This window comes from Schistocerca nitens, chromosome 4 (genome assembly GCF_023898315.1).
Source record: "Schistocerca nitens isolate TAMUIC-IGC-003100 chromosome 4, iqSchNite1.1, whole genome shotgun sequence".
In the NCBI taxonomy this organism is placed as follows: Eukaryota; Metazoa; Arthropoda; class Insecta; order Orthoptera; family Acrididae; genus Schistocerca; species Schistocerca nitens.
Genome location: NC_064617.1, coordinates 669709911 through 669722671, shown reverse-complemented (window position 1 = coordinate 669722671; position 12761 = coordinate 669709911). Strand labels below are relative to the sequence as shown.

The following is a 12761-nucleotide window of genomic DNA, read 5'->3' as shown; positions in this document are numbered from 1 at the left end:
ATCCATATCTTTGGAGCTCCGAAGGAAGACATTGGTGACTATGGATTTCCTTCTGACAAACTGGTGCAAACAGTTTTCCAAGAGGGTATTGATCGTCTTCTCTTACAGTGGGATGAATGAATTAACAGCAATCACGATTACTTTTAAAATAATTAACAGTTGACTTGTTTTCTTCCGTCTGCTTTCTTTTCATTTTACTGCCCCTTGCATTAATCCAGTTGCACGTATGATGTGTATATTTTCGGGATTGTTAGTCAGCAAGTTTTCCTAATGTTTCATAAGAATCTTTACATAAAATGACTGTTGGCCTGGAGCTCGTGTTGATAATTCTGTGGTACGTAAGCTGAATATTGCAGTTTGTGCACTAAGAACCCACCTATAGCCACTGCAGCTTTGCAGCGTGATTTTGACCATTGTGGTGCAATACGATCCACCTTGTGAAATATTCCCCACAGTCAAACACGTCTACGTCAATCTGTGGTTATAAAAGTCTCCAAATTCATAATTAACATTATTTAACTCGTAATTAATACTTACTAGAGCGCATCAGATTTCACATACCTCTGTAAAAGAGGACTCATCAATGCTTCCTGACGAAGAGCGCATAGAATAACAGTTCGCGTGCATAGCTGTACTAAAATAAATACAAATGTGTCACTACACATTCAGTAATAATTCAAAATAATGAATATTAAGTTATATTATTCTCATATACAAACATCAAAAAAGTTTTACATCACCCCGGTTCCCAGAACTCCGGAAATTAGGCGTTTACTGTGGATATTGTATCACAGACACAGTCCCTTTGACTGTTCAGAGATGTCGCTAAGCTCGCCCAAAGATGTAAACAACCATGCATGAGCAGCGCCTATTAGACGGAGGGGATCCGACAGCCGATCAGTTCCAGACATTCTACCAGGAAGGTGGTATACGGTTCGTGTTGTCTGTAGTTCAACGATGCCTAGACGGTCGATTCCGCGGTTCGATCGCGTCCGCGTTGTTAGTTTGTGCCAGGAAGGGCTCTCAACAAGGGAAGTGTCGAGGCGTCTCGGAGTGAACCAAAGGCATTTTGCTCGGACATGGAGGAGATACACAGGGACAGGAACTGTCGATGAGATGCCTCGCCCAGGCCACCCAAGGGCTACTATTACAGTGGATGACCGATTTCTACAGATTATGCCTCGGAGGAAACCTAACAGCAACGCCACCGTGTTGAATAATGTTTTTCGTGCAGCCACAGGACGTCGTGTTACGACTCAAACTGTGCGGAATACGCTGCATGATGCGCAACTTCATTCCTGACGTCCATGGCGAGGTCCATCTTTGCAACTACGACACCATGCAGCGCGGTACAAATGGGGCCATCAACATGCCGAATCGACCGCTCATAATTGGCATCACGTGCTCTTCACTGATGAGTGTCGCATATGCCTTCAACCAGACAATCGTCGGAGACGTGTTTGGAAGCAACCCGGACGGGCTGAATGCCTTAGACACACTGTCCAGCGAATGCAGCAAGGTGGAGGTTTCATGATGTTTTGGGATGGATGGAATTACGTGGGGCCGACGTACACCGCTGGTTGTCATGGAAGGCGCCGTCACGGTTGTACGATACGTGAATCCCATCCTCCGACAGACAGTGCAACGATATCGGTAGCATATTGGCGAGGCACTCATCTTAAAGGACAATTCGCGCCCCCAGCCGCGCCGGATTAGCCGAGTGGTCATGGGCGCTGCAGTCATGGACTGTACGGCTGGTCCCGGCGGAGGTTCGAGACCTCCCTCGGGTATGGGTGTGTGTGTTTGTCCTTAGGATAATTTAGGTTAAGTAGTGTGTAAGCTTAGGGACTGATAACCTTAGCAGTTAAGTCCCATAAGATTTCACACACATTTGAACATTTTTTTCGCGCCCCCATCGTACACATCTTGTGAATTGACTTCCTTCAGGATAACGACATCGCTCGACTAGAGTGGCCAGCATGTGCTCCAGAAATGAACCCTATCGAACATGCCTGCGATAGATTGAAAACGGCTGTTTATGGACACCGTGACATACTAACCACTCTGAGGGATCTACGCCGAATCACCATTGAGGAATGGGATAATCTGGACGAACAGTGCCTTGATGAACTTGTGGATAGTATGCCATGACGAATACAGGCATGCATCAACACAAGAGGACGTTCTACTAGGTATTATAGGTACCAGTGTGTACAGCAATCTGGACCTCCACCTCTGAAGGTATCGCTGTATGGTAGTACAACACGCAATGAGTGGTTTTCATGAGCAATAAAAAGGGCGGAAATGATGTTGATGTTGATCTCTATTCCAATTTATTGTACAGGTTCCGTAACGAGGTGACGTAATACTTGTATTGATGTGTGTAAATATAAAAATAAGATACATAAATTGTCAAAGCAAACTTTACTCTCAGTGACATATAGAATCCATTAATATTTTAATATTAGCGATTAATTTTTGCCGTCAATATACGTAACACTTTTCAGTTGCTCGTCTAAAGATGAAACCAAAACCAGAGTAAGGGCACATTTGCAGTTATCTTATTTTAATTTTACTCGTAACAAAGATATGAACTTATTGATTGGCGACTCCATGGAGTGTCCTGTGCACCACGACCAGATAATGGGTGTACTTGGAAGGAGAAACAGCATTGGTCGTATTTTTTTTTGTTTTGTTTTATTAATCGCAAAATCGATTTTCGGTCACTTAGTGTCCATCTTCAGTGCTGTAATATATAAATTCAGTTTATGTGATCGCTGTAAGCCTGTTGCCACCAGTGCCTACCAATTTAAATTATATATTACAGCACCAAAGATGGTCACTAAGTGACCGAAAATCGATTTTGCGATTAATAAAACAAAAAAAAATACGACCAATGCTGTTTCTCCTTCCAAAAGATATGAACATACGCTACCTCATCAAAAGGCTCCAGATACTCGTCACTTGACAAGGGGTGCACTCGGTCCCGGCCTTTACAGCGTCTTCAAATCCGATGCGGTCACCTTTAATGACTTGTCTGAATATCTCTGGAGGAACAGCTACCCATTCCTTTTCAAGAACAGATACCAGAGAAGGTGGTAATGTCGTATGCTGGGGTCTGGAGCTAGGTTGTTGTCTAAATTCTCACGAAGTTGTTCAGTTTTGTTCAGATCGGAACCCTTGGCAGGTCAATAGCAATGTTATTATTAATATACCATTGTGTCACAGATGCTGCTTTATTACAGGGTGCTTTATCATGCTCATACAGAAAATCATCCTCTCCGAAATTTTCCTCTACTGTAGGCAGTGCACAGTGCCGTGAAATGTGTACATGTTTTTTTGTATTTAGCGTTTTCCTAAGTGCAAATAGGGTCCACACACTAACCACGAAAACTGCACCCTTAACGTCACACCAACTCTTCCATATTTGACTTTTGCCATCACACCTGTGTTCCCCATTCATTGCCAAACCTGATCTCTTCCATCTGATTTTGCCAGCGTGAGTCATTACTCGAAATGACGTTTTTCCATCCACCCAGTGACATCGCTCTTTACCCCATCTCAAGCATCACTTAGCACCATATACAGAAACGCGTGGCTTATGAACTGCGCGACTTAACTCTCTGCGCAACAGCATTGTGATAGCTGGACTGTTGGTGGCATTTTGGAACCCACGAGTGCGGTACTTTCCTTTGGCTTCACGTGATTTTGTAGAACCAGCCGCCGCAATGCTCGACGTTCCTTTTCCGTCAGTACACGAGTTATGCATGATCTTGCTTCGGCTGTGGCTGTTCCTTCACGTCTCCACCTCACAATCCCAACACCAACAGTCAACTTAAGTCGCTTTAGAGAGGTCGATGGATTTGTTACTCGGGTGACATTCAGTTAGCAGTTGGGCTTTCTTGACCGACACATTCGGCAGTTAACTGATTCTCTACTAACAACAAAATACTTAACGCCTCCTTTTATGCTGGCGAATCCGCTCTCCTGAAATCAAGTGGTCAGTTGCGCATTGCTAAGGGGTGTATCTTAAATGAGTTATAGGTTGAATCGTTTGAAATTTTCGTTTACAGATCATAATCAACGGTGCTTCAGTTGATGCCGTCTTATAAGGCGCAACGAATTTACCAAACAGAGTATCACATTTATATGTCACTCTACCATCTGGTGAGCAAAATGTATGACAGGCGAAGTACCATCAGACTTCAAGAAGAATATAATAATTCCAAAAAAAAGCAGGAGGTGACAGGTGATAAAGTAACCGAACTATCAGTTTAATAAATCACGGTTTCAAAATACTAACACGAATTCTTTACAGACTTATGGAAAAACTGGTAGAAGCTAACCTCGGGGATGATCAGTTTGGTTCCGTAGAAATGATGGAACACGTGAGGCACTACTGACCATACGACTTATCTTAGAAGTTAGATTAAGGAAAGGCAAACCTACGTTTCTAACATTTGTAGACTCAGGGAAAGCTTTCAACAATGTTGACTGGAATACTCTCTTCAAAATCCTGAAGGTGGTGGGGGTAAAATACACGGAGTGAAAGGCTATTTACAATTTGTACAGAAAACAGATGGCAGTTATAAGAGTAGAGGGACATAAAAAGGAAGCAGTGGTTGAGAAGGGAGTAAGACAGAGTTGCAGCCTATCCCCAATGCCATTCAATCTGTATATTGAGCAAGCAGTAAAGGAAACAAAAGAAAAATTTGGAGTAGGAATTAAAATCCGTGTAGAAGAAATAAAAACTTTGAGGTATGCCGATGACAGTGCAATTTTGTCACAGACAGCAAAGGACCTGGAAGAGCAGTTGAACGCAATGGATAGTGTCTTGAGAGCAGGATACAAGATGAACATCAACAAAAGCAAAAGGAGGATAATGGACTGTAGTAGAATAAAATCAGGTGATTCTGAGTGAATTAGGTCAGGAAATGAGACACTTACAGTAGTATATGAGATTTGCTATTTGGGGAGCAAAATAACTTATGATGGTCGAAGTAGAGAGGATATAAAATATAGACTGGCAATGACAAGGAAAGCGTTTCCCTCGGGCATGCATGTGTGTGATGTCCTTAGGTTAGTTAGGTTTAATTAGTTCTGAGTTCTACGGGACTGATGGCCTCAGAAGTTAAGTCCTATAGTGCTCGGAGCCATTTGAACCTTTTTAAAAGTGTTTCTGAAGAAGAGATGTTTGTTAACATCGAGTATAGATGTGTCAGGATGTCGTTTCTGAAAGTATTTGTATCGAGTGTAGCCATGTATGGAAGTGAAACATTGACGATAAATAGTTTGGACAAGAAGAGAAAGAAGCTTTCGAAATGTGGTGCTACAGAACAATGCTGAAGGTTAGATTGGTAGATCACGTAAGTAATGAGGAGGTACTGAATAGAATTGGGGAGAAGAGGAGTTTATGCCGCAACTTGACTAGAAGAAGAGATCGGGTAGTAGGAAATGTTCTGAGGCATCGAGGGAACACCAATTTAGTATTGAAGGGCAGCGTGGAGGGTAAAAAGCATAGAGGGAGCCCAAGAGATTAATACACTAAGCAGATTCAGAAAGATGTAGTTTGCAGTAGGTACTTGGAGATGAAGAAGCTTGCACAGGATAGAGTAACATGGAGAGCTGCATCAAACAATCTTTGGACTGAAGTCCACAACATATGGTGGTACCGTTCCACAATAGATCTGACTTTTTCGTAATCTAAGATGTATTTAATCTTTGGAAAAATATCCAAGTTGAAATTACAGATTCAGGGCCACTAAAGAAAGTTAATGGCTCCATATCGATTGAATAACTGAATTCACCAGACAGAATTACACTGCATCACATACACCCTATAAGATCAGCTAAGATACCAATCATGGCTTTGTTTTTAATTACTGATAATCACGAATTATTTATTTTCCTTTAATGGTAATGATTTCGTTAATGACAATGTTATATGCCGACACTGTTATGTTCACCGAAATATAATACATTAATACGTAAATGACGTCCGCAGCTCGTGGTCTCGCGGTAGCGTTCTCGCTCCCGAGCACGGGGTCCCGGGTTCGATTCCCGACGGGGTCAGGGATTTTTCCTGCCTCGAGATGACTGGGTGTTGTTGTGTCGTCTTCATCATCATCATTCATCCCCATTACGGTCGGAGGAAGGCAATGGCAAACCACCTCCACAAGGACCTTGCCTAGTAAGGCGGCGGGGGTCTCCCGCGTCGCTCCCCTACGCTCTGTAAAGAAGTATGGGACTCATCATCATCACCACATAAATGACACAACCGCAGTACCTTTTTCACATCTAGTTGCTGAACTGGTGCGGAGGGAGAATGGGTCTTTTGATATATGATTACCATTTGTTATTAATTCATTGTTGTAGCGAATCAAAAAGAATAGCGGCATGGAACCGTAAATTTGTGTTTTTGTGCACATTGAGCAAACTGTGTTACTCAAATGTCAAAGCTATCAGTCACCATACTTGCTAGAACAGAGAACAGATAAATAGGTTTTCGTTTACAGCAGATTATTCTTCTTTTCAGTATACATTAGCATGATTTGAAGGCCTGAAAGTTACTACTGTAGTTTAAAAAATCATTCACTCATTGCTACGGGGGACGTTTACTCAGTTCAGCTGGGACGGGTTTACACACTATTTACCATTGCTATCCTAACTAACCTAACTGATAGCCTAGTAGAAGAAACTTTAAGACAACAGCAAAAGAAAACGCTATCTAAAAAATGAAGGCTATTTGAATCTAATGAATCTCAAGCTGGAAGAATTAATTGTCTGAGGGTAAGGACTAAAATGGGCGAGAAATTCCTAAAAGCTAGAACAAGGTACAATGTGGATAGCAAAATATCCCTTGTTGGCAGTGAATAAAAAACAGTCTTCCTTAAACGAATTAATTTGCTAAAACACAGTAACTTTTCTGAAAGTATACTTTTGATATCATTAGTGTTCTGCCCAAAGGCAGATTTCCACATGGTAACTCTCCATTCTCCCCTATCTTCTGCCGCCCTCTTCAGGCCTCATAATTTCCACTTGCCATTACGTCTTGTAGGCAACAGTCTTCTCACAGTGGTTAACACCGGTTCCAGTCAGGTCACCGAAATAAAGCGCTTTCGTGCTTGGCTAGCACTTGGATGGGTGACCGTTTTTGCAGCCGAATGCTGTTGGCAACCGTAGTGCACCCAGCCCCTGTGAGGCCAAGTGAGGAGCTACTTGATTGAGGAGTGGCTCCAGTAACGAAAGCTGACAAAGGCCAGGAGAGCAGTGTGCTAACCATGTGTCCCTTCATATATGCATTCAGTGACGCCTATCGGCTGAGGATGACTCGTCTGTCGGTGTGTACCGTTGGGCCTTCTGAAGTCTGCTCAGAAGAAGATTAGTTTATGTATATCGTCTCGTATCTTTTCCTTCCTCTCAATCGCCTCTCACAGACAAGTCCTTCCATGGCGTTCGTCAGCAAGCACTAAGCACTCCTGTCTCAACAAACGTCAAATCTAGCTTTCCTTCCTTTCTCTTACAATCTTCAGCAGTTTGATGAAGAGGGTGATTATTGGCTTTGTATTTACTGCTCGAAACGATACCGCTAACAAAAAAAAGTCAAGAAAGGGTTCAGTGAGCCCGCCACGCGATCTAACGCGCTGCTTCCCGATCGGAAAGGTGTGCCGGTCCTCAGCATGAATCCACCTGCCCGATTAGCAGCGAGGTCCATTGTGCTGGCCAGCCTGTGGATGGTTTTCAAGGCGGTTTTCCATCTACCTCGGCGAATGTGGACTGGTTCCTCTTATACCGCCTCAGTTACACTATGTCGGCAATTGCTGCACAAACACTGTCTCCACGTTCGCATTCACCGTAATTACTCTACCACACAAACATTGGGGTTACACTCGTCTGAAATGAGACGTTCCCGGGGGTGGGGTCCACTGGGGGCCGAACTGCACAATAACCGTGGGTTCAGTGTGGGGCAGAGGTGGGGTGGGATGACTGCTGTGGCCTGTTGTGAGGTTGTGAACCACTGAGGGCTATGGCGGGACGAGCCCTCTCCGTCCTTTGTAGGTCCCCAGTTTAATTCACAATACACACAAAATGGGCTCTGTATCTTTTTTACTGGTTTGATGCGGCCCACTTCGAATTCCACTTCTGTGCCAACCTTCTCATTTCAAAGTAACACTTGCAACTTCGAACCTCAATTATTTGCTGGATGTGTCCCAAGCTGTGTCTTCCTCTACAACGTTTATCCTCTGCAACTCTACCTGGTACCAAGGAAGTTATTCCAAGATGCCTTTAAAGATGTCCAATCCTCCTGTCCCTTCTTCGCGCCAGTGACTTTCTTAGGTTTCTTTCCTCGCCACCACTGCGGGGAACCTCCTCATTCCACACTTTATCAGTCCACATAATTTTCAACACTCATCTGTAGCACAACAACTCAAATGCTTCGATTCTCTTCTGTTCCGGTTTTCGCTAAGTCCATGTCTCACTACCATTCAGTGCTGTGTTCCTAACGTACATTCTTAGAAATTTCTTCCACGAATTAAGACCTCTGATACTAGCAGACTTCTCTTGGCCAGAAATTCCCTTTTTGCCAGTGAAAGTCTGCTTTTTATGTCCTTCAGATTTCTATAATGACTGTATTACGCCAGCAGGTGGAAGTTCGTTAAAAACTTATTGTTTTCCAAAGCCAGCAAAACTTATTTTGAAAAGTTTGGTAGTGTGCTTTTATTGCTCGTTATTGTGTTGTATGATATCCGTAAACCTGTCCCATAATCGGGGCACATTTTTGCTCCTGACTTGTGCCTGTATACAATTTTTTTGTACTCTTAAACGTAATGTTAGAAACACGATAAATCTAATCAAAAATAATCTAGAAAATGGGAAAATATATCAGTGTATATTACACTGTTTCTGTTTACAAGGTATTTTATTCTACATCCACATTTATACTCCGCAATCCACCCTACGGCGTGTGGCGGAGGGCACTTTAAGTGCCACTGTCATTACCTCCCTTTCCTGTTCCACTCGCGTATGTTTCGCGGGAAGAACGATTGCCGGAAAGCCTCCGTGGGCGCTCGAATCTCTCTAATTTTACTTCGTGATGTCCTACGGAGGTATAAGTAGGGCGAAGCAATATATTCGATACCTCATCCAGAAACGCGTCCTCTCGAAACCTGGACAGCAAGCTACACCGCGATGCAGAGCGGCTCACTTCAAGAGTCTGCCACTTGAGTTTGCTAAACATCTCCGTAACGCTATCACGCTTACCAAATAACCCTGTGACGAAAAGCGCCGCTCTTCTTTGGATCTTCTCTATCTCCTCTGTCAACCCGACCTGCTACGGATCCCACACTGATGAGCAATACTCATGTATAGGTCGAACGAGTGTTTTGTAAGCCACCTCCTTTGTTGATGGACTACATTTTCTAAGGACTCTCCCAATGAATCTCAACCTGGCACCCGCCGTACCAACAATTATTTTTATATGATCATTCCACTTCACATCGTTCCGCACGCATACTCCCAGATATTTTACAGAAGCAACTGCTACCAGTGTTTGTTCCGCTATCATATAATCATACAATAAAGGATCCTTCTTTCTATGTATTCGCAATACATTACATTTGTCTATGTTAAGAGTCAGTTGCCATTCCCTGCACCAAGTGCCTATCCGCTCCAGATCTTCCTGCATTTCGCTGCAATTTTCTAATGCTGCAACTTCTCTGTATACTACCGCATCATCCGCGAAAAGCCGCATGGAACTTCCGACACTATCTACTAGGTCATTTATATATATTGTGAAAAGCAATGGTCCCATAACACTCCCCTGTGGTACGCCAGAGGTTACTTTAACGTCTGTAGACGTCTCTCCATTGATAACAACATGCTGTGTTCTGTTTGCTAAAAACTCTTCAATTCAGCCACACAGCTTGTATATTCCGTAGGCTCTTACTTTGTTTATCAGGCGACAGTGCGGATCTGTATCGAACGCCTTGCTGAAGTCAAGGAAAATGGCATCTACCTGGGAGCCTGTATCTAAAATTTTCTGGGTCTCATGAACAAATAAAGCGAGTTGGGTCTCACACGATCGCTGTTTCCGGAATCCATGTTGATTCCTACAGAGTAGATTCTGGGTTTCCAGAAATGACATGATACGCGAGCAAAAAACATGTTCTAAGATTCTACAACCGATCGATGTCAGAGATATAGGCCTATAGTTATGCCCATCTGCTCGACGACCCGTCTTGAAAACTGGAACTACCTGTACTCTTTTCCAATCATTTGAAACCTTCCGCTGCTCTAGAGACTTGCGGTACACGGCTATTTGAAGGGGGGCATGTTCTTTCGCGTACTCTGTGAAGAATCGAATTGGTATCCCGTCAGGTCCAGTGGACTTTCCTCTGTTAACTGATTTCAGTTTTATATTCCGTGGACATTTATTTCGATGTCAGCCATCTTTTCGTTCGTGCGAGGATTTAGAGAAGTAACTGCAGTGCGGTCTTCCTCTGTGAAACAGCTTTGGGAAAAGGTGTTTAGTATTTCAGCTTTACGCGTGTCATCCTCTGTTTCAATGCCATCATCATCCCAGAGTGTCTGGATATGCTATTTCGATCCACTTACTGATTCCTTGTCAGAGCAAAGTATGCGAGACGTAACAGTACGTTTTTGCAGAGACATGAGAGAATTTAGTTGGCGAACCTGACTCCTGAAGAGAACGTCATCCCAGTTTCCACCGAGGAGGGCACAGATAGGAGCTTAAATTGCCCATGTTGTTGCAGGTGCGAGATAAATGGCGGTTGGCAGCCGTGACGCCGGGAGAGGATTTCGTCGCCAGTGCCAACCTGGAGGGCGCGGCCGGCAACTGCACTTACGTGGGCTCCTGACCGCGGGGCACTGCGGCACTCTCCCGGCCGGCAGGCACACGCCCATCTGACGGCCTCCTCTCTGCTCTGCTTCTCGTCGAGCTGTGGTTACGGCGTGGGTCTCTGCTAGCTCCCAAGAAGTACAAAACTTGGTGAAAGGAGACCTGCAAAAGCTGGCGAACGCAAGGGTCACCGATGGTACTGTAGAGCGAGCTGAGACACAAGCGACGTTTGTGGAAGAAGACGATTGTGATACTTAATCCTTACAAGAAAAGAGAAAGCTTTACAGGTTTTCTTCACTGCTGTGATGCAGACAGTGCTGCTGCAGAAGAGCAGTTGGTGGATTGTCGATGGTGCTTCAGGACAGCTTTGGCATTTCATGTAAATTTATTGTGATAACTCTCAGAGCCGGTACTTGCATTAATGCTTTGTAAAATAACTGACAGTGACATATTTTAAAGTAAAGTAAAATTCCTTACAGTTTCCTAAGGTTCTGGGCAATAGGCATTGTTAATTCGTGAAATTTACCTATTAAAATTCCTTCAATTCCATACTCGCCGCAGGACATTATGTGTTTTACTTCGGCGAACACTTTTGCTTTGAGGTCTGTAAACGTAAGCTGTCGGCGTAATTAAAAAAGAAATCCTCAATAAATCGACGGAAGTGTAATTCAAATGGTGTCAGGTGAAGCCGTGCAACGTTTTTAGTTTGAGATATCTAATTACCTAGATACCAATGGTTCAGAAAATCCAGAAGTTTCCAGTGATGTATGGTAGTATTTCATCCTCTTCTTTATCCAACATGATTAACATTTCTTCAGAAGACCTCTTGCAAAACACTTAATGAGCATCTATAATTTTTGTTTTTGCACCATTATTCATCTGCATTATGCAAATGTTTACTCTCAGTTGGCGCCAAGTAGTCGAAAATGAATATCAGTCCGACTTTGTCGAACCGTTATTGAAACTGGGTCTCCATATATCGTGTGATAATTGATAACGACCTATGAATTTGTTACGCATTCCTGGTCAGCTTGTCTGAACAAACCACTCTTCTCTCTCGATGGCTATAGTTCTGCTGGACACAATCGACTTTGCACGGGAAGAACACTGTTTCATGTTTGTCGCAATGCTCGATTATTCTGAGCAAAACACAAAGCAAGCACACAGAGTGACAGTGAAAGCTGTCATTCTGATACAATTGGCTCCGATGCAAACAGAATAAGGTCGGTAATTGTGTCATTAACGGTTTGAAATGTGATTCGAAAAATAGACACCAGAACCGGCTCTGTGAGGTGCCACAAAAACGTACATTCTGCTGCAAAGAAGTAACATCCTTATTGAAACAGGCTGTGTTGTTAAGGTATATTCAGTCGCAGTGGTTACTTTGTAAAATAGTTCAGGGCTCTTTCCCGCCTATCTCAGTCATATATGTCAGTTTTTGTAGTGGCATGGCTATATAACATGGAATTAGCGCATTGTTTATTCACGTTAGTACATATTTTCTGCTTCTGCGTATAATTAGACATAGCGAAGTTAACACCCAAATGATGGTCTTCCATTCTTTGATGCTGCTTACTTTCGCACCAGTTTTTCATGTATCAGTACGTTGTACAAAGGCGATACCTCTTGACATCATATTATCTCTCTTAACAGTATAACCTAACAAACTTGGTTCGTAAAGATAAATTATTTTTCACCATTAACATATCATTGTATCGAACCACCGTTTTTAAATTACAAGCTGGCGTTGTGTTGGCCGAATTTGTGTTGGCTGGATTTACCTTAAGTATACTCTTTTTCCGGCGTCTCGAAACCGGTTTCCGATTAAAACAATATGATTATATGCAGGGAGTCCTGTCAAAAGATTGTGATACTGATAAACTAAGGGGAATTCAGATGCAAG

General features: G+C 43.2%; 1 protein-coding gene across 1 annotated transcript in view; it reads left to right on the top strand.

Annotated features, from left to right (window-relative positions):
• The window catches only part of LOC126252495 (dipeptidase 1-like), a 95746-nt gene extending 84487 nt beyond the window's left edge, over positions 1-11259 (top strand). Inside the window, exon 6 of the mRNA XM_049953390.1 lies at positions 10773-11259. Within this exon, the coding sequence (XP_049809347.1) occupies positions 10773-10877 (105 nt within the window). The 3' untranslated portion in view covers positions 10878-11259. The remainder of the gene's footprint in view (positions 1-10772) is intronic.
• Positions 11260-12761: the final 1502 nt, after the last annotated feature.